The sequence below is a fragment of the Microcaecilia unicolor genome, unplaced genomic scaffold (genome assembly GCF_901765095.1).
Source record: "Microcaecilia unicolor unplaced genomic scaffold, aMicUni1.1, whole genome shotgun sequence".
Taxonomy (NCBI): Eukaryota; Metazoa; Chordata; class Amphibia; order Gymnophiona; family Siphonopidae; genus Microcaecilia; species Microcaecilia unicolor.
The window spans coordinates 446,217-468,319 of record NW_021962925.1 but is presented as its reverse complement, the minus strand read 5'-3'; the positions used below and the strand labels follow the sequence as shown (position 1 = coordinate 468,319).

The 22,103-nt window shown below is 45.6% G+C and overlaps 1 protein-coding gene across 3 annotated transcripts in view; it reads left to right on the top strand.

Annotated features, from left to right (window-relative positions):
* Positions 1-1,723: 1,723 nt before the first annotated feature.
* LOC115458671 (serine/threonine-protein kinase 11-interacting protein-like) overlaps positions 1,724-22,103 on the top strand; it is a 116,251-nt gene continuing 95,871 nt past the window's right edge. Inside the window, exons 1-5 of one of the 3 annotated variants that reach the window (XM_030188500.1) lie at positions 1,724-1,917; positions 12,167-12,232; positions 17,093-17,295; positions 17,781-17,855; positions 18,573-18,668. In XM_030188500.1, coding sequence (XP_030044360.1) covers positions 12,184-12,232; positions 17,093-17,295; positions 17,781-17,855; positions 18,573-18,668 — 423 coding nt within the window. In that variant the 5' untranslated portion in view covers positions 1,724-1,917; positions 12,167-12,183. Of the gene's footprint in view, positions 1,918-2,310; positions 2,343-12,166; positions 12,233-17,092; positions 17,296-17,780; positions 17,856-18,572; positions 18,669-22,103 lie in introns of those variants that run through there. The other 2 variants (XM_030188501.1, XM_030188502.1) reach the window with 2 other exon arrangements.

Sequence of the window (22,103 nt, the reverse complement as noted above, 5' to 3'; positions counted from 1 at the left end):
CCCGTAACCTCCGTTCACAGGATAAATCCCTCCTCTCAGTACCCTTCTCCACCACCGCCAACTCCAGGCTCCGCTCATTCTGCCTCGCCTCACCCTATGCCTGGAACAACCTTCCTGAGCCCTTACGCCAAGCCCCCTCCCTGCCCATCTTCAAGTCTTTGCTTAAAGCCCACCTCTTCAATGCTGCGTTCGGCACCTAACCCTTACCGTTCAGTGAATCCAGACTGCCCCAATTTGACTGCCCCTGTCGGACCGACCGTTCACTTGTCTATTAGATTGTAAGCTCTTTGAGCAGGGACTGTCTCTCTTTGTTAAATTGTACAGCGCTGCGTAACCCTAGTAGCGCTCTAGAAATGTTAAGTAGTAGTAGTAGGAGAGTCAGTGTCTGGGCTGGAATCAGTCTTCACTGGGATCTGAACTCTCCTCAGGTCACTTCACTGGCTTCCGATCAGATACCGCATTCAATTCAAGCTTCTCCTTCTTACCTACAAATGCACTCAGTCTGCTGCCCCTCACTATCTTTCTACCCTCATCTTCCCTTACGTTCCCGCTCGTAACCTCCGTTCACAGGATAAATCCCTCCTCTCAGTACCCTTCTCCACCACCGCCAACTCCAGGCTCCGCTCATTCTGCCTCGCCTCACCCTATGCTTGGAACAACCTTCCTGAGCCCTTACGCCAAGCCCCCTCCCTGCCCGTCTTCAAGTCTTTGCTTAAAGCCCACCTCTTCAATGCTGCGTTCGGCACCTAACCCTTACCATTCAGTGAATCCAGACTGCCCCAATTTGACTTTCCCTATCGGACCGACTGTTCACTTGTCTATTAGATTGTAAGCTCTTTGAGCAGGGACTGTCTCTCTTTGTTAAATTGTACAGCGCTGCGTAACCCTAGTAGCGCTCTAGAAATGTTAAGTAGTAGTAGTAGTATTACATATAGCAGTGATTTAACCAGAGCTGAGATTGTGATGTCATAATGCCTCATTCCACCAATGCCTAAGAGCCAACCTCATCAGTGATGTCACAATGGCTCGACTGTCCTATACTTGGCCCACTTCCCCCCTTAGTGTGAAGAGTTTCAGTCTCTGGTATCCAGAGCTGAGATTGTGATGTCATAATGCCTCATTCCACCAATGCCTAAGAGCCAACCTCATCAGTGATGTCACAATGGCTTGATTGTCCTATATTTGTCTCACTCTTATCTATTAGATTGTAAGCTCTTTGAGCAGGGACTGTCTCTCTTTGTTAAATTGTACAGCGCTGCGTAACCCTAGTAGCGCTCTAGAAATGTTAAGTAGTAGTAGATGGACATGGGGGAAGCCACTGCTTGCCCTGGATTTGTGCCAGGTATTTCTGACCTGGATTGGCCACTGTTGGAAGCAGGACAGTCTGCTGGATGGATCATTGGTCTCTGACTCTTGGTAGTTGTTATGTTTTTGGTGGCCTTTTACTAGGTGAAAAAATCTCAGCGTCTGCTCGGGAGTTGTTATAAGCAGCCCCTCCAAATGACACAAAGATTGCTGTCTAGAGCTAAATAGTTGGTCAGGTACATCCGTGGGCTGCACAAGCCGGCAAGTTTCTAAATATCAGAATGAAGTAGGAGAAGGTGGATACAGCTGACAGCGTTCTTGCTTTGTTTTGAGTGTACAAATATGTCGGCTGCAGGTGTGGCGGGGGGGGGGGGGGGGGGAAACCGGCTTCAGCCTCGTGACGCCTGTCGTCCTTTAACCTGGGTGACGTAGTATTAGACGTCAGAGGTCGTCAGCTGATCTACTGGAGCGTGTGCGAGGGAGTCGCCAGTGTTGCCACTTGCACGTGCAGCCGCCGAGTGCACACGCGCCAGTACTACTACTGGCCCAGTAGAAGATCAGGTCAGGTGACTTGTGACGCTCCTCCTAGCCCGTGCCGTGCGTGTGGATCAGGTGAGTCGGAGCAAAAGCCATTACTCTGAACGACTGAAGAGAGACGCAGGTAGTTGGGGGTTAAAGGACCCTGGCTAGGTGGTTGGTCTCTGTCACACACTCCCATTGGAACTCCGCTCTCGTGCAGCTCTCTCTATTGTTCCGTTCAGATTGCTCGCGAGCCCCTGCTGCTGCTATCATATGTTTAGTTCCTTCTCCGGAGTCCCGCCCTCCTCTGACGCGTCTTCCTGTTTCCGGCAAGGCGGGAGGTTTAGTGGGAGAGAGAGTTTGAGACTGAGAAATTGTTGTGTCGGGGGTTTCGGAGGAGGAAAAGTTCCCAGACCGGACCCCCAATGCCTTTGAGAGCTTGACTTTTGGTCTCTTTGCAGGGAGGAGGGGGAGGGGGGGGTCAAGAGCCGCCAGACTAAGAGGGAGTCGCTGTTTATGTAAGTTCTGCCCAGTGACATTAATGGAAGAGTTGAAAGTAAAGACCTGGGCTTGGGGGGGGGTACTATTTCTATTTCTGTTGATGGCTCTCTCATTCTCCCTGTCTCCTCAGCTCGAAACCTTGGGGTCATCTTTGACTCTTCTCTCTCCTTCTCTGCTCATATCCAGCAGATTGCCAAGACCTGTCGTTTCTTTCTTTACAACATCCGTAAAATCCGCCCCTTTCTTTCCGTGCACTCTACCAAAACACTCATCCACACCCTTGTCACCTCTCGTTTAGACTACTGCAATCTGCTTCTTGCTGGCCTCCCACTTAGTCACCTCTCCCCTCTCCAGTCGGTTCAAAACTCTGCTGCCCGTCTCATCTTCCGCCAGGGTCGCTTTACTCATACTACCCCTCTCCTCAAGTCGCTTCACTGGCTCCCTATCCGTTTTCACATCCTGTTCAAACTTCTTCTACTAACCTATAAATGTACTCACTCTGCTGCTCCCCAGTATCTCTCCACACTCGTCCTTCCCTACACCCCTTCCCGTGCACTCCGCTCCATGGATAAATCCTTCTTATCTGTTCCCTTCTCCACTACTGCCAACTCCAGACTTCGCGCCTTCTGTCTCGCTGCACCCTACGCCTGGAATAAACTTCCTGAGCCCCTACGTCTTGCCCCATCCTTGGCCACCTTTAAATCTAGACTGAAAACCCACCTCTTTAACATTGCTTTTGACTCGTAACCACTTGTAACCACTCGCCTCCACCTACCCTCCTCTCTTCCTTCCCGTTCACATTAATTGATTTGATTTGCTTACTTTATTTATTTTTTGTCTATTAGATTGTAAGCTCTTTGAGCAGGGACTGTCTTTCTTCTATGTTTGTGCAGCGCTGCGTATGCCTTGTAGCGCTATAGAAATGCTAAATAGTAGTAGTAGTAGTAGCTACCTAACAGTTGCTTCTGGGCCTGCGCATCCTCTAGAACTACAGCTTAAGGGAATGCCTTGCTGCTGCTTTCTTCTTTTACTTTGCAACCCCCAAGAAGCTGCTCCCTAGGCAACTGCCTAGTGCTACCTTTCTTTCCGAGCACTCTACCAAAACCCTCATCCACACCCTTGTCACCTCTCGTTTAGACTACTGCAATCTGCTTCTTGCTGGCCTCCCACTTAGTCACCTCTCCCCTCTCCAGTCGGTTCAAAACTCTGCTGCCCGTCTCATCTTCCGCCAGGGTCGCTTTACTCATACTACCCCTCTCCTCAAGACCCTTCACTGGCTCCCTATCCGTTTTCGCATCCTGTTCAAACTTCTTCTACTAACCTATAAATGTATTCACTCTGCTGCTCCCCAGTATCTCTCCACACTCGTCCTTCCCTACACCCCTTCCCGTGCACTCCGCTCCATGGATAAATCCTTCTTATCTGTTCCCTTCTCCACTACTGCCAACTCCAGACTTTGCGCCTTCTGTCTCGCTGCACCCTACACCTGGAATAAACTTCCTGAGCCCCTACGTCTTGCCCCATCCTTGGCCACCTTTAAATCTAGACTGAAAGCCCACCTCTTTAACATTGCTTTTGACTCGTAACCACTCGCCTCCACCTACCCTCCTCTCTTCCTTCCCGTTCACATTAATTGATTTGATTTGCTTACTTTATTTTTTGTCTATTAGATTGTAAGCTCTTTGAGCAGGGACTGTCTTTCTTCTATGTTTGTGCAGCGCTGCGTATGCCTTGTAGCGCTATAGAAATGCTAAATAGTAGTATTAGGTACTGAGCACTGGCACCTTTTCCATTGTCTGCTAAAATTGACCCATGGATCCCAAGTTTTAATGAAAGATCTCAGGCTCTACGCACCAATTCTGCCTTCTCATAGATTCTGTGACTGGTTGCAGGGGGTCTGGCTGTTGTGGGGAGGGTCCCTCAGTGATCACCCCACCCCTGAAGGGTGGCCTGGAATTTGAGTTCCTGCACCTTTTTCACTAGAAAAAATGCACTGGTAAAGACTGTTCTAAGCTTCTGTTTCAAGGTTTTGCTCATTCCCTGTTGGACCTTCAGCTCAGGACTTTAATACATTCCAAGCGCATCTTTTGTTGGCTTTTGATGAGCTGCACCACAAACTTCTCTTAGAGTAAAATAATTGGGAAGTGACGATCTTCTGTGCTAGTCAGTTGGGTTTTAGTTTTCATGATCACAGCCTACTCCTTGATACGCTGTCCTCACTTGGATTTCAGGGCTCTGTTCTTTCCTGGTTTTCTTCTTATCACTATCTTTTTCCCCTTTACACATGGAATTTCAATCCACAGTGATTCCAAGAAGTGTTTTGTTTTCTGCAGAATTTTCAATCTATTTGAGTCAAGGCTCTCCTTAATATACAATGCTACCCCTCCACCAATTCGATCCACCCTATCACTACGATATAATTTGTACCCTGGTATGACACTGTCCCACTGGTTATCCTCCTTCCACCAGGTCTCAGAGATGCCTATTATATCTAGTTTTTCATTTACTGCAATATATTCTTATTCTCCCATCTTATTTCTTAGGCCCCTGGCATTCGCATATAGACACTTCAAAGTATGTTTGTTGTTTCTATTTACATGATGCTTAGTACTTGACAGTCTTAATTTGCAATCTTTTGTCTGATTTTTATTTAAGGACGTCTGATCTACTTTGGTCTCTTTTGCAACCTCACTATCGGGATACCCTATCTTCCCTGTTTTGGTGATACCTTTGAAAGATACCTTATCCAGAACCATGTGCTTTTGAGCAACTGTCGGCCTTCTCCCCTGTTTCTAGTTTAAAAGCTGCTGTATTTCCTTTTTAAATGCTGATGCCAGCAGCCTCGTCCCACCCTGGTTATGGTGGAGCCCATCCTTTCAGAATAGGCTCCACCTTCCCCAGAATGCCCAGTTCTAAGAAATCTAAAACCCTCCTCCCTGCACCATCGTCTCATCCACGCATTGAGACTCAGGAGCTCTGCCTGTCTCTTGAGCCCTGCGTGGAATGGGTAACATTTAAAAAAATACTACCCTAGAGGATCTGGATTTGAGCTTTCTACCTAAAAGCCTAAATTTGGCTTCTAGAACCTCTCTCCCACATTTTCCTATGTCATTGGTACCCACATGTTACCAAGACGGCCGACTCCTCCCCAGCACTATCTAAAATCCTATCTAAGTGACGCGTGAGGTCCGCCACCTTCGCACCAGGCAGGCAAGTCACCAGGCGGTCACTAAGAAGACTACTCTTCCAGTGAAAGGTGGTATGGCACTTAAGGATATACAAGACAGACGGCTAGAGGCCTCTTTAAAACGTGCCTTTGAGGTGGCTGCTTTGACACTTCAAGCTTCTGTTTGTAGTTCTTATGCGGCTAGAGCTTGTCTCACTTGGCTACATTCTGTCACGGATTTGATTTCGGAGTCTGATATGCCGGGAACTCCTCAGATGTCGCTGATGGATATTGGGCTGGCGTACTTGGCGGATGCCTTTTATGATTTGGTCCGTGCTTCGGCCAAACTCATGGCCTTGACCGTTTCCTCTCGGCGTCTTCTGTGGCTCCGTCATTGGGCCGCAGATATGGCCTCTTAGGAACGGCTCATTAAATTGCCTTTCCAAGGGAAATTGCTTTTTGGGGAAGACCTAGAAAAGATTGTTAAAGATTTGGGGGATTCCAAATCTCAGCGTCTTCTAGAGGATAGACCCAAGTCTACTTCCAGGCAGGGAGCCTCGAGGTCACGTTTCAGAGAGATGCGACGGTATTGCCCTGGGCGGTCCAGCGCAGCCTTTCAGCGTCCTCGTTTTGGGCAGCGTTCTTCCTTTCGCAATGAGAAGCGTCGGGCTGGACCCCCCTCTCGTCAGGGGCTCCTCAGGCCTCCCAATGATGGGGCGCAGGTCCACTCGGGAGGAGAGCAGATCAGTGGTTGGCTTTCTCTGTTTCTTCCAGAGTGGGCCAGAATTTCATCGGACCAGTGGTTCCTCGATGTGGTGCAAGAAGGTTACAAGCTACAATTCTTCTCTCCCGTCACAGATTTTTTTCTGGAGTCCCGCTGTGTATCGCGGGCCAAGAGGATAACGGTTCTGCAGTGTTTGCGAGACCTGCTGAGGATAGGGGCTATTGTGCCTGTTCCTCCTCTTGAAAGGCGCACAGGTCGGTACTCCATCTTCTTTGTGGTTCCAAAGAAGAAAGGGGTTTTTCAGCCTATTCTCGATCTCAGAAAAGTAAACCAGTTTTTGCGGGTTTGTCACTTCCGCATGGAGACATTAAGAACAGTTATTGCTGCTGTTCAACCAGGCGAGTTTTGGACGGCTCTCGATTTGATGGAAGCTTAACTGCACATTCCCATTTGGCAGCCCCATCAGAGATTTCTCAGATTTGCGGTGCTGGGTCAGCACTTCCAGTTTCGGGCCTTCCTTTCAGAATGGCCACTGCCCCACGCACTTTTTCCAAGGTCGTTGTGGTGGTGGCGTTCCTGCAAAAGGAGGGGATTTGAGTGCATCCATATCTTGACGACTGGCTGATTCAGGCGACGACAGCAGAGGAGAGTTGAGTGGTCACTGACCAAGTGATTGCGGTGTTGCAATCCTTAGGTTGGGTGGTCAATATGGACAAGAGTCATCTGATTCCTACTCAGAGTCTGGAGTATCTTGGAGTGCAATTCGATATGAAGCAGGGGAAGGTCTTTCTCTCAGAGGAGCGAAGGATCAAATTGCTTTCTCAGGTACAGACCTTATTGAGTCATCGCGCTTCCCGAGTGTGGGACTACGTTCAGCTCCTCGGTGCCATGACGGCGACCTTGGAGGTCATTCCATGAGTAAGGGCTCACATGCGGTCTCTTCAGAATTTCCTTTTGAGCAGATGGTCGCCGACGTCGCTGGATTATCAACGACGCCTTCCTTGGTTGAGTCGGGCCAGGGACTGTCTCGCGTGGTGGCTCCAGTCAGCCAGTTTGCAGAAGGGTTCTTCTCTGGTGTCTCCCAATTGGCTTGTAGTCATGACGGATGCCAGCCTTGTGAGCTGAGGAACCCATTGTCTTCATTGAGTAGACCAGGGATCGTGGACCCCTCTTGAAGCGACTTGGCCAATAAATCGTCTGGAGTTGCGAGCAGTCGTGAATGCGCTGCAGAGTTTTCAGGACCTACTGCAGGGGCAGTCGGTTTGTGTATTCTCGGACAACACCACGACGGTGGCCTACATCAGTCGGCAGGGGGGCACTCGCAGTCTTCCCTTGGCAGTGGAAGCGTCTCGTCTTCTAGTGTGGGCGGAAGCGCATGTTCAGAGTCTGTCGGCAGCGCACATTGCGGGTCAAGACAATGTTCAAGCGGATTTTCTCAGCCAGACTCTTTTGGACGCAGCGGAATGGACGCTGTTGGACTCGGCTTTTCGGCTGATCTGTCAACGTTGGGGAAGACCAGTAATGGATCTCATGGCCATGGCTTGCAATGCCAAAGTTCCCCAGTTCTTCAGCCACAAATGGCAGCCAGGATCCACAGGACTGGATGCTGTTCTCCAGCCATGGCCGGAACAACAGTGAACAACAGCTACTGTATGTTTTTCCTCCATGGCCTCTGATAGGGAGAGTTCTTTGCCGCATAGGGCGGCATTGGGGGCCAGTCGTTCTAGTGGCCCCCGGCCATGGTATGCGGATCTCGTTCAAGCACTCTCAGAGCCACCATTGTGACTTCCGGTGACTCCCGATCTGCTGCATCAAGGGCCAGTTCAGATGGAAAATCCCTCCCGCTGAGAGGCTGCAGCTGAGGAAGAAGGGATTTTCAGGACCAGTTATTGCCACTCTTTTGGGGGCACGGAAGCAGTCTACTTCAGCAGCGTACGCATGAGTGTGGAAAGCTTTCTTGGCGTGGTGTGCTTTGCATGCTGAATTGCCTTTTTGGGCGGACATTCCGGTTATTCTGGAGTTCTTTCAGGATGGTCTTCAAAAGGGATTGGCATATAATTCCCTTCGAGTGCAGGTGGCCACGCTAGCTTGTTTTAGGGGCAAACTGGATGGTTCCTCTTTGCAGCTCACTCTGATATGGTCCGTTTCCTACGCGGGGCTCTTCGCCTTCCTCTGAGGCAGCCGTGCCCAGCGTGGCATTTGAAGGTAGTACTGCGAACCCTCCAGGCCCCACCATTTGAGCTGTTGAATAAGGTTTCTGAGAAGGATCTAACACAATGTTTTTGGTGGCCATTGCTTCGGCTAGGAGGATTTCTGAAATTCAGGCTTTGTCTTCCAGAGATCCTTTTTTTGCAATTTTCTGAAGCAGGGGTGTTGATCCGACGGTGCCATCATTTCTACCTAAAGTGGTTTCGGCTTTCCATGTCAATCAGGCAGTTTATCTTCCATCTTTTCAATCTGGGGGAGTTTGCCTCGCTACGTTTCCTGGACGTGCGGAAAGCCTTGTTTCGCTACTTGCAGATCTCTAATGAGTTTCGACGCTCGGCTCATCTCCTTGTGCTCTTGTCGGGATCGAAAAGAGGTGAGGCGGCTTCTAAGGTTTCCATCGCTCGCTGAATTAGGGAAGCCATTGGAGCGGCATATCTGCTGCAAGGGCGGGCGTCTCCAGTGGCCCTGAAGGCGCATTCTACTCGGGCACAGGCGGCTTCTTGGGCGGAGGCGTCGGCCTTATCTCTGGAAGAGATTTGTTGGGCGTCCCATCATACTTTTGCGAAGCATTACAGGCTAGATGTGTCTGCTCGGGAAGATGCGAGTTTTGGGGCGGGAGTGTTGGCGTGGGGAGCGTCAGCTTCCCACCCTACTTAAGGAATGCTTTGGTACATCCCATTAGTTCCTGGATTCATCTGCTGCAAGTGACAAGGAAGGTAAAATTATGTCTTACCTGATAATTTTCTTTCTTTTAATGCAGCAGATGAATCCAGGATCCCTCCCTAGTTCAGCCAATGGTTTTTTTTTTTTCATTTTCCGCGTAGTGTGGCTATTTTTTCCTTCCGGGTTCTCTTTTACAGAGTTCAGACAGATATGGGAACACGGAAAGGATTCCGATTTCTGGATCAAGTTGCAGTTATTTTGAAGTTCTTATTTGGTTCTCTGTTTTTCATAATGAGGATGATTTCTGGTTATTGGTTTCATATTTTTGGCCTTCGCAAATGCTTACGAATGACATACTAACTGTCTGGTATCACTGCCTTTAGTTTGTTTATCTCTATCTCCACCTGCTGGTAGGTGGACTTAACCCACTAGGTCCTGGATTCATCTGCTGCGTTAAAGGAAAGAAAATTATCAGGTAAGACACAATTTTACCATGTCTTGGTGAAAACCGAAGCAAAGAATTCATTTAATTTCTCTGTTATGGCCTTGTCTTCCCTGAGTGCCCCTTTTACCCACTCGCCCTCCTCCCGCTCACCTTTGATTTCCTCAGACTGATGCCTCTTTCTCCTGTAGACACATGCGAAACACTCTAAGGCATGTCATTTATTTATTTTTATTTTATCACATTTGTATCCCACATTTTTTCCCACTGATTGCAGGCTCAAAGTAGTAAAGTCATGATAGTTCTTTCTCTTGAACATTCATAAATCTGTCTTTCTGAGCATGCCACCACAATGTTCATCCATTTTATTTTCTGCCACTTGGAATTAGAGCAACCTGCTCCTCTTGGGTCCACTTTCAGTGGTCTCTGTGATCATGTAAAGCTTTATCCCTAGTCACTACATTGGCTTCCTGCTTGCTTCCACATAAAGTTTCATCTTCTCTTGCTCATTCTATAGCTCCTCATTACCTATCTTTTCTTTTGCCTATTCTTGTAACCCTATTAGGCAAGTTGCTCTTATCTGTGTCCCCTCTGGACTCTGTACTATCAATGTTGTTATGCCGTATGCTTGGAATTGACTTCCTGAGTCAGTGTCATGCTTCCTGTCTGGCTGTGTTAAAATCCAGTTTAAAACTTACTTTTTTGAGGTTCTGTTATGATCTGTTTTTGTAGACTGTCTTGTTTGTGAGCGTATCATCCTGGGCTGCCGTTGAGCATCTTTAAATCTAGATTGAAAGCCCACCTCTTTAACATTGCTTTTGACTCGTAACCACTTGTATCCACTCGCCTCCACCTACCCTCCTCTCTCCTCTTTCCTCTACACATTAATTGATTTGTTTGCTTGATTTTTTGTCTACTAGATTGTAAGCTCTTTGAGCAGGGACTTTCTTTCTTCTATGTTTGTGCAGCGCTGTGTACGCTTTGTAGCACTATAGAAATGCTAAATAGTAGTAGTAGTAGTAGTAATGTACTCCTGTTTGTTATGTGGATTGGCAGTGTTTGATTAATTGGCTTTGTTCTTTCTGTGCTGTGTATGGTTTGGGCTGACACTCACCCATTAACAGTGTATTACTGCTGATGTTGACCTTTCATTGCTTGGAGGTCAGACATTGGTTACAAGGTCATGTCTAGCAGGGTGGAGGGAGGAGTGCCTTGAGGTCTAATTCTGTGGTGTCAGATGTTGGGTTTCCCATGAGCTGTTTGCTCACCTCTTATTTGTTGTAATTTTTCTTTGTGTATAATCTGATCTGCTTGTTCATAAGGTACAGTTTTTAAAATTAAACATGGCAGGACTGCAAGCACATTTTGGAAGTGAAATCCTACGTGACTTTTCCCCTTTGAAAACTGGTCCAGTGGTGTGTGCTGGGTACTTAATACTCTGTATATTTAGAGCTGCTGTGACTGAGGTGCAGAGGCATTCACAAGGCTTTCAGAAAGAGTTTGATGTTCTCTTTCTCCATGAGCAGCCTAGATTCTTTGCCCATAGATCTTTCTAAGGGCCAGATGCACTAAACTTAACGAGCCATTAACGACCAAGTAGTAAACCGTGGCATGCACTAAATGCTTCTCCGAGCCATTTTCCGATCACGGTAGCAGCTAACGAAAACGGAATGCAGATGAGCAAATGTGTATAAATCGTATTGTAATGAGATGCACTATCGTTTTCCGATTGCCTAACCGTGGAAAATCTAACGGGAGGTCTACACCTCTTGTTGGGGCAAAGGAAAGAATCGGAAGAAAAAAAAATTTCGTCAGGGACATCCTTTTTGGGCGTCCTTCACCTGTAAAAACCCCCCACTCCAAAGACGTTCTTTTTGGACGTCCTTCATTTATAATAATAAAAGCCCACTCCAAAAAGACGTCCTTTTTGGACGTCCTCCACTCAAAGCAACAAAAAAGAAAGGACGTCGTACTTCTTAATTTTTACTCTCGCTCTTCTGTTTTAAATCTTCCTTTGAGACATTTTTCCCTTCCTCATCGGCAGCTGAAGAGAGGGCTAATGTGATGATTGTGAGGCCCCCCCATGGCCTCTCAGCCAGTCACAGTGCATTTAGCTCTCACTGGTGTCAGCTAAACGCGCTGTGATTGTGAGCCCCCCCCCCCCCCCCAGCCTCTCAGCCAATCGGCCATTAGCCCTCTCTTCAGCTGCTGATGAGGAAGGGAAAAATGTCTCAAAGATTTAAAACAGAAGAGCGAGAGTAAAAATTAAGAAGTACGACGTCCTTTTTTTTTTTTTTCGCTCGTCAGAGGCGTCTTTTTTTTTTTTTTTTTTTAGTGAAAGACGTCCATAAAGGACGTCCTTGGCATGCGCAGAGCAGCCAGCATAACGCTTGACTGCTCTGCGCGTGCTCGACCGGCCGACTGGTTTCCGAGGGAATCGAGAATGCAAGTAAGCTACAATGAGCAGCTCATTTGCATTCCTTTTCCTTGATACATGGCCGTTCCCTACTGATTCGCTATGGAATCAGTAAGGGAAGGGCTGTTCCAAGGACCTTAGTGCATCTGCCCCTAACTGTATAAACGGCTCTGAAAGTTTCTATCATCTGTAACTTTTCCTTCTTTCATCTTTCTGTTGCAGGTGATGTCTTTGGCTTTATGATGGCGACTCTGGTCCACAGCTTGACTCAATTGCTGCAGGACTGTGGTGAGTGTAATTTTCATTCTTTCTAGCTGCCTTTTTAAATTTTCTTTCTTTTGACTTTTGCTATCAAGTGCTTCAAGCATCTTTCTATAAAGAAAATAGATGGTATAACAAACTAAAAGCTGCTTTTACTAAGGTGGACCAACGGAGTAAGTGCACACTAAATGCTAGGAATAAAATGGGCTTCTTATTTATTTATTTATTTATTTATTACATTTGTACCCTGCGCTTTCCCACACACAGCAGGTTCAATGCGGCTTACATAGTAAATAGAATTACAAAGTATTCTTAGCACACCTTTATTTTAAAAACACATAGACCACACTATAGTTCTCGACGGTTTATAGAATTACATATATATTGAAACAATGTCTAAAACACCACAAAGAGCAGTAAAACAAAGCAGCAAAGGAAATAAAACAGCTTATACCAGATGTATCAGCAGTGATAAGTCCAAGGAGTCACAGCATTCAGTTACAAACCAGCTAATGCTTTTGAAAACAAATGTGCTTTCAAGTTTTTTTTTCTGAAGTGCAGTGTTGAAGTAACTTTTTGCAGGCTCAGGGGTAAAGCATTCCAAAGGGAAGCCCCTTGTACATAGAAATAGAAGCTCGATATTCTGATAGTCTTATCTGATGAAAAGAAGGAATATCCAATAATAACTTATCAGTAGAACGTAGCATCCAAGCTGGTCTATAGATTCTCAAAGGTTTTGCAATAACCAAAGGGCCACTGTCATTCAGGGCTTTGTGAATAACAGAGAAAAAATTAAATTTTGCTCTCCACACTACAGGAAGCCAATGCAGTTCCTTCAAAATAGGTGTAATATGAGTGGATCGTGAAACATTGCCCAAAAAACAAGCAGCTGTGTTTTGGGTAATCTGTAAAGTACATAGTTTGTAGGCTGGTAAACCTAGATACAGTGATTAACAATCTAACAACGGTGTGATCAGGCATTGAACCGCTGTTCTAAAGTTTGAATGAGAGAAAAAAATTGTTTTAATTCAAAGAATACTTTTTGAATAGTGTTTTTCAGCTGTTCAACTAAGTATAATGCTCCAAATATTTCAAACTTTCACAAAGCTTTCTGGTACTTGTGAAGGAAAAGCCTTCCCAGAAAGAAACAATATCTGAAATTTAATGGTATTTATTGAGTAAAGACATATATTGAAAAATCTTAAGGCTTTTTCAATTGATCCTTCAATGGGGGGGAAAAATTGAAGGTGGTCATCATATAGCAGGCTTTGAAACGTCAAGGCGAGAGAACACAGCAGATCAGTCCCATATAAATATTAAAAAGAATCATTGAGAGCGCACGGAGCCTTGAGGCACTCCCTCAGTCCCCAGCACTCTGAAACAATCAAAAGAAGCCCTAAATGATGGCAGAGAAAGGCCAACATTGCCCACCCAGCCTGCCAGAGAGGAGGCCAGGATTATATGAATCACTATGCAAGTTACAAAAGTAATTTATTTTTTTAATTAGTGAGTCACCATCTATACTTTTATTCTATCCTTTTACCAAATAGAATTCTCCTGTTTTATTTTTTATTATATTTATTAGGATTTATTTTAATATATATATATATATTTTTTTTTTCTTAGCCCATGTACTTTTGAATTCTGTCAGTTTTTGTTCTCATTACCTCCCATAGAAGAACATTTCAGGCATCCACCACCCTTTCTGTGAAAAAGTATTTCTTGATGTTGCTTTTCAGTTTCCTTCCTTGCAACTTCATTTCATGTCCAAGTTCTATATCCTCTCTGTTTTTCGAAAAGGTTGTTTTGTTTCTTTTGATGTTTTTTTTTTCTCATTAATACCTTTCAAGTACTTAGACATCTGTATCGTATCTCCCCCTGTTTCTTCTCTCATCTAGGGTATACATATTCAGGTCTTCTGTCACAGACTCCATATTATTCTGATCACTTTCCTCTGACAGGCTTCGTCTTTTTACTTCCTTGGCAAGATATGGTCTCCAAAACTGAGTACAGTCCTTCAAATGAAGTCTCGCCAAAGACTTCTACAAGAACAGTCACCTTCTCCTTTCTGCTGGTTATGCCCCTTCATGCTGCCTAGCATCCCTTGGGCTTTGAGTACCACCTTGTGACATTGTTTCATCACCTTGAGATCCCTGAGATACTGTCTCTGTAAGGTCTCTTCCCTGGTTCATGCACATTGGTCTCTTCCTTTCTATCACAGTCAGCTCCTCTGGATTGCTTTGCGTTTCTTAGCTCAAGCTTTGTTGATCAATTCTTATGCTTTCCATTCCCTACAGAGTGCAAACTGTTGCTAATCTTTGTGTCATTTGCAAAAAGGCAAACTTTTTTTTTTTTCTCCTAACCCTTGAGCCATACTGTTCACTAAGACATTGAACAGAATTTGGCTCCAGGACCCATCCTGAGGCGCTCCACTTCTCACCTTTATTCCATTACCAACCCCCACCCCCCCCCAAATCACCTGTTGGTCAACTAACATCTGATCCTATTTACCGTCCTCAAGCTGCTCAGTTTATCCATCAGGATCCTGCGAGGAACAGTATCAAAGGTGTTGCTGAACTCGGTTGGTGGTTCTTAACCTTTTTTGGTTCCTGCACCCCTTTCACTGATCAGTGAAACCCTTCCACCCCCTTTCTAAACCAGATCACTTGATGCTGAGCTCCCGGGCCCCCTCATTTAATTTCTAATCCCGCACTACCTCAGCGTTCTTACCTCAGTTCAGTATTTGCAGTCCTACTTGCTGGAGTCTTTGGCTATCGGATAGGAGTGTTTTCCTTCACTGCCCCCCCCCCAGTCCACGATGTCCAAACCGCCTAGGAAAGAAGGAGCTCGAGGCTGTGCAGGAGAAAACAAGATGGCAGACGGGGATTCCTCAAGCCCGACATCGGTAGGCTCCGCATGGGCTACAGAGAAGTTTCATCTTCGGTGGACATTAAGATCCAAAAAATTTCAGATAAACTTGAAACGATGGATAGCAAATTGGAAAATTTATGTTTGGATCTCTCCATTTATCATCTTTCAGATGCGGAGGACAAGCTTCAGCAGCAGGATACACAGCTGCAAGCAATGCAGCAGAAACTCGACCAGCCAGAGGCCAAGTTGGAAGACTTGGAGAACTGGGCACGCTGGAGTAATGTCTGGATAGTTGGGCTCCAGTTGACCATTAAAGACTCAGAACTGCAGGCCTTTTTGGAAGATTGGCTCCCCGAAGCCCTAAAATTACAGTTAGTGGCAGGCCCTTTGTGCATTGAACTCGTCCACCGCCTGGGACCAGTAAGGCCTAAGGATCCATGTGCTCAGACTGTTATTTTTAAACTGCTGAACTTTGCACATAAACAAGAGTTTTTCCGAGCTCTGAGGCTTGTGGAATCTTTACAATATGAAAACCATCCCGTCCTTTGCCTCCAAGACTTTTCTGTGGCAGTATTTCTAGAATATAAGGTATTTAGAGACACTTGTAAACTGCTCTATGCCAAGAAGATATGCACTGCTTTATCCAGCCTTTTACGAGTCCTCCATGATGGCAAGACACATTTTTTTCACATCTGCTACTGAAGCCCTGCAGTTTGCCTAGCGATTGGATCAACCTCCAGCACCCGCATGGTCTGAGTGCCTTAGTGGAGAGTGTAATGCGGAGTTTGGAGGCTTTGCTGTGTTGAGGTGGGCGGGGAGGGGGGGATCTCTATGTGATCTGGCCTGGAAGAGGGTATTTTCCTTTCTTATTGGGGGTGGGGGGTAGCAATGAGTTGGAAGTATGGTGTGATTGAGAGATGGTTCTGGTTTGTGCTATGTAGCTGTTCTTATGGAAACTGCGGTCAGGTACTTAGAGTCCCCAGGGGTCTCTCTGGGACTCCATTTCTTTTCAGTTTAGGGGTACACCTACGGGCTGTGGGGTGTCTCCTTGTATCTCTGTATTCTGTAGCATATATTGTTAAAACTATTGTTTCTAGGTGCCCTGGGATCGCTATCACTTCCCTATCTGTTCTCTACTTCATTCCTTTGGGCTTACCCCCTTCTGTTTCACAATTCCACCACAGGCTCGTTCTCTCCCCCCCAGCTCATCCCATTGTGCTCACGCCCTTGGTCTCTCAACCACAATACACGCTTGTTCTACCTCCTCTTTTCAATTTGCTAGTGATCGGTGGGAGGGAGAGATGGCCTGGAATAGTGGTAAGAGTCGGCTGCAGGAGACGCACCGGATGGCCTGTTCATGGCAATGGTTGAGTAGCTTCCAGAATGATTTGGAAAAATCTTGGTCTTTCTTTTTGATCTGCCAGCTACTACCAGGCACATTAGGGAGACAGCGGACAGCAACTGGCTGCATTCTCTGTGTTCTGCACACATGGAGGAGTGGCCTAGTGGTTAGGGTGGTGGACTTTGGTCCTGAGGAACTGAGTTCGATTCCCACTTCAGGCACAGGCAGCTCCTTGTGACTCTGGGCAAGTCACTTAACCCTCCATTGCCAATGTAAGCCACACTGAGCCTGCCATGAGTGGGAAAGCGTGGGGTACAAATGTAACAAAAAAAAAAAAAATCTATGCTGAGTCAGACCAGGGTCCATGGAACCCAGCATCCTATCTCCCACACTGGCCAGTCTGGGTCAAATTCTGCAGTTTAATTATGCACTGTATGGAAGAAAAAAAAAGCTTTCTGTGATTTTCAATCTGTTGGTCATTACTTTCATTGCATTTGACAGGTTAAACGACTTCCACCGAACTGATAACTTTATAAACTTTTGTTGTATCCTCTTAGGTGAATTTTTTTTTTTTTCCCCCAAGCTGAAGAGTCCTGCCCTGTTTAGCGTCTCTTCATAAGGCATATGATCTATTGAGCTCTTATCCTTCCATATTTTTCTGTGCTGAATGATAGGAGATGCAGTTCTGGATGGAAGTAGGACACTTACTCTGTTTACGCCGACCCTGCAGCATTTGACTCGGCTCTTTGAGCAACACCTCCTGCTCCGGAAACAGGTGCATGGATTCCAGGCTCTTCCTTCACATCCTGCTGATTCCACGGCAATCCTGCAGACACAGTTCCTCTTTGACATGCTGCAAAAAACCTTGTCTGTGAAGGTGATTATTGGGATGTTAGTGGGAAAGAGAGGTCTGTGGAGGGTGAGGCAATAGATGTGTGTGTGCTAGGGGAAGATGAAGGTGAGAAACTACTTTTAGGAGAGAAGGAAGGAATAGTTGAAGCAGTAATTGAGAGATCAGAGCAGAGTTGGCCAACATGTGGCTCACGTAAGATTAGATTGTGGTCCGCTTCATATCTTTAGCAAAAAAAAAACCCCTTTTTAACTTAAATAGTGCACAGGGTTTTGATGAATGTATATTCTCCTGTAACAGGCTAAAATGTTCATGCAACCCATGAACACATGAAGTTTTCATCATATAGCCTACAGCTGAAAAATCTTGGATACTCCTAGATTAGAGTAATTGGGAAGCAGGAGGGTTGGGCAGGACCATTATTGAAAGAGAAGAATTAAGGTGATCTGTTTTGTGACTCTATTCCCTTTCTTTCTCTTCCCCCCCCTCCCCCCCCCAACAAAAAAAATCAGCTTGTTCACCCTCTGAGCTGTGGTCTGCAGACTCCAGTCAACATCTTTCCTTTTAAATCTCTCAGGCGCTTGGAGGTATGTTTGGTGGGCTCTAATGTTTTAGTGGGGGGATCAGGCACTGGGGAGTGAGGCTGTAAGATGTTGGACTCTGAGGTTCTATGGAGGGGGGATTTCTAGGGCAGGGGGAATGGAGACTGGCTTTTTGCTGAAGAAGAGACTGAGTGTTTTTGGGTTCAAGAGATCCATAGGTGATTGTTGGGGATAGGGCTGCTGAGAGACAGAGGTGGACTGGGGTAGGTCCGCTGCCGCTGGGTCCCCCCCCCCCCCCCCCCCACACACACACACACAATCGGGACGCAGCCGCAGAACCCAATCCTCACTCACTCTTGGGCTGCCACTAGATCCTGGAGCCGGGCCCCCCCTTGGAGGCCAGAAAGGAGCAGACGCACTGATGTGGGGGCCCCTACCCTTCTACGTGAGTGTGTCTGGTCCTCCCATGCCTCGGGGGGGGGGGGGGGGGGCAATGCTGCAATCTTGCATGCTTCAGTGTGCTGATACCGGTTTCCAATAGGAGCAAGAGAGAGACACATCCCGGGGCCCGGTGCTGGTGCCCCCCCTTGGAGGCCGGGCCTGGGGAATTTTGTCCCCCTGTCTCCGCGGCCCTGGTTGGGAAAGGACTTTGAGTTCTAGCACTATGGGTATGTAGTTAGTGATGCATACTGGAGGTAGGACATTGGGGTATGGATTTTCTGAAGTGACATTCTTCCTCTGTTTGCCCTCATTTGATTTTAGCTTCGATGCATCCCTCTGCACTGCCTCCAGGGTCTAAGATCTATTTACTCGCAACTTGAGATCTTGATTTGCTCAAAGTGTATCATTACGTTAGAGGTGAGTCTCTGTGTGTAGGTGTTTCCTTTTCATCAGTAGACACATGGCACCCTGGCTCTTCCCCACACCCAGTACTGTTTTTAGCCCTCTCACAGCACAATTAAATGGTGGGTGGGTGACATTTGGAACATTTGAGAACCTGATAGGTGGGTCCCATTGATGGACGTGTTGGTGAGAGAAAGTCCTGCTGTGTTCTCCTTTGGCGTCCTCTTAACTATGGCTACTGACATCTTTATTACCCCAGTGTAATTCTACTTTTATATCTCTGTTCACTGTCAGTCAAGTTGTCTTCCTGCCTATCCATATTTCATAAGGTGTTACCGTACTTTCACATTTATTGCTATTGACGTTCAATTGCACAAGTAGTTTTAATAGGAGGCCAGGAGAGAGAGGCGAGTGCTGTAGTTACAAAGTTGACTCAGCTTACCACAGCAAGACAGAAAACATCCAGGAGAAACCTGTTGAACAAAGATTGAACTATTCATAGATGCGGATATGAAATCAGAAGGGAGAGATATATCTAGAATGATGCTTGCATTTTGAAATGTACCAGAAGATCTACAGTAAGCACTTGGATTAAGCTATGAGGTGGTAAAGGAAAGTTGGAAAAAGCAGGGAAAAAGAATTTGCATTCAGTTGCAAAACATCCCTCTTCGATGTTAGAGGTATGCTATAAAGAGCTGGCTGGAGATGGCTCAGACACTTCATCTGCATTTGCCGGTTTTTAACAGCCGCTCTGATGCCTTTCCTGCAGATTTAAACCAGTGGTACCTGCCCTGCACTTATCCCACGGCTAAGGATGATGGTAGAAACCATGTAAAGCCTTTAGAGAAAGTAACATGCCTGGTCCAGTAGTAGTCGGCACTGAACTTGTTCATGGATCCATTGCAGCAGGAGATAAAGCAGAGAAAAGAATAAAAAAAAATTGAAAGGACTAAAATTTAGTGTACTGCAGAAGACAAAAAGGAGATAAGACTGTGAAGGAAATACAGTTCAGACCAAATATTTTAGAAAAGCATTTGTAAATAACAGCACTAAGTCTAGAGGGAAGATGTCTGATCACTGATCCCAAAGTCCAAAATTCTCTCTTACTGATAAGCAATATGCACCATCAGAAATATATAAAAAGGGACAGTTTATTTAGCAAGATAATAGAGATAAATAGCAAATGATGTTAAATATTTTCTACTATTAACACTAGTGGCTTAGGCACCTGTCGGGGACTATGAGCCCACCGACATACACAGATGAGTGCCACTAGTCTTAATAATAGAAATGTGTGGGGCAGATATGTGAATTATAAGCAAGATATAGTTTTGTAATTACCGGGAGAAAATATTAAATGTTAATACACATTTAGGAAGGGTTGGGGGTTGAGTCTATGATTAAAACGGAAACGAGCAGAGGTTCACCTTACAGGTGAAGTGAAACTTGCCCCCCAGAAATGCCAAAAGGTCATCCCGCAGATTTCTCAATTTGCACTTCCCTAGCTGTAAAGGACTGAAATACAAGCTGATACATGCCACAACCTTTTCCTACATGAGCACGCAGTTGTGGAATGTATTACCTACAGCCCTGAAAGCGATTGATGAAATAACTAACTTCCGCAAATCTTTGAAGACACATCTCTTCAACAAGGCCTACAAAGAGAACCCATAACCTTACACAACTACCTCGCCATTCCACCCAATCATTAAAGTGTACCTTCTATCCTGCCTAACACCTTCCCTCTCTCTTCCCTTACTCAATCTTTGTACATCACCAATTGTATCTGATATCATGGAATGATTATGTCATAACCAAACTCTGTAAGCCACATTGAGCCTGCAAATAGGTGGGAAAATGTGGGATACAAATGTAACAAATAAATAACTATATGAGACTCTCCCCTGATAATCAATATATGGAGGCGTTCTAGAGTCAGTCCCAGTTAGTTCTCTACCATTTTTGTTTTGTATTTTGATATCCTAGAAATAAGCAGTGGATTTTCCCCAAGTCCAATTTAATAATGGTCTATGGACTATTCCTTTAGGAAGACATCCAAAGCATTTTTTTTTTTTTAAACCCCACTAAGCTAACTTCTTTTACTACATTCTCTGGCCACATTTTCTCTGGTTCGTTTTAAATTTACTACTTTTTAGCTTCATTGCGTGCCCCTTGGTCCTAGTATTTCTGGGAAGAGTAAACAAGCAATTCACTTCTGCCCGTTCCACTCTACTCGTTGTTTTATAGACCTCTTATTATATCTTTCCTCGGTCGTCCGTTCTCCAAACTGGAGAGCCCTAGTCGCTTCAGCCTTTATCATTTTTGTCACCCTTCTCTATACCTCTTCTAATTCCACTGTATCTTTTTTGAGATGCGATGACCAGATTTGAACACAATATTTGAGGTGTGGTCGCACCATGAACCTCACTTTTGTTTTCATTCCTTTCCTAATAAAACCTAACATTCTATTTGCTTTCTTAGCCGCCACAGCACACTGAGCAGAGAGTTTCAACATATCAACGATAACACTTAGATCCCTTTCCTGGCTGGTGACTCCTATTTTGGAACCTGCATTATGTAGCTATAATTCGGGTTCCTCTTTCCCACATGCATCACTTTGCACTTGCTCACATTAAACATCTTCCATTTAGATGCCCAGTCTCCCAGTCTCGTAAGGTCCTCTTGTAATTTTCTACAATTCTCTTCTGATTTAACAACTTTCAATAACTTTGTGTCGTCAGCAAATTTAATTACCTCACTAGTTACTCCCATCTCTAGGTCATTTATAAATGTTAAAAAGCAGCAAGCAGACCCCTGGGAGTCCCATTTTCTACCGTTCTCCACTGAGAATACTGACCATTTAACCCTACTCTGTTTTCTATCTTTTAACCAGTTTTTAATCCACAATAAGAGACTACCTCCTATCCCATGACTCCCCAATTTCCTCTGGAGTCTTTCATGAGGTACTTTGTCAAACGCCTTCTGAAAATCCTGATACACAATATTGAACGACTGGCCTTTATCCACGTTTGTTCTCCCCTTCAAAGAAATGTAATAGATTGAGGCAAGATTTCCCTTCACTAAATCAATGTTGACTTTGTCTCATCCATGCTTTTGAATATACTCTGTAATTTTGTTCTTTATAATACTCTTTCATTTTGCCCAGCACCAACGTCAGGCTCACTGGTCTGTAATTTCCCAGATCTCCTCTAGAACCTTTTTTAAAAATTAGTCACCCCCAAGGGGACGTAGTCTGCTTGTTAATGCCTGATAAATAGTGGAATAATGGAGAGTATGGGTAGCCTGGGGTAGTAAATTTAGTCTAGAGTGGAATTCTGCTTGCAAGGGGGGGAGGTATTGGGTGGGGGGTTGGAGGGGTTGAGTGAGATGTATATGGCTAAAGCTTGGCAGTGCTCTAGAGCTTTGATGTTTAGTTTTCTGAGAATTTGT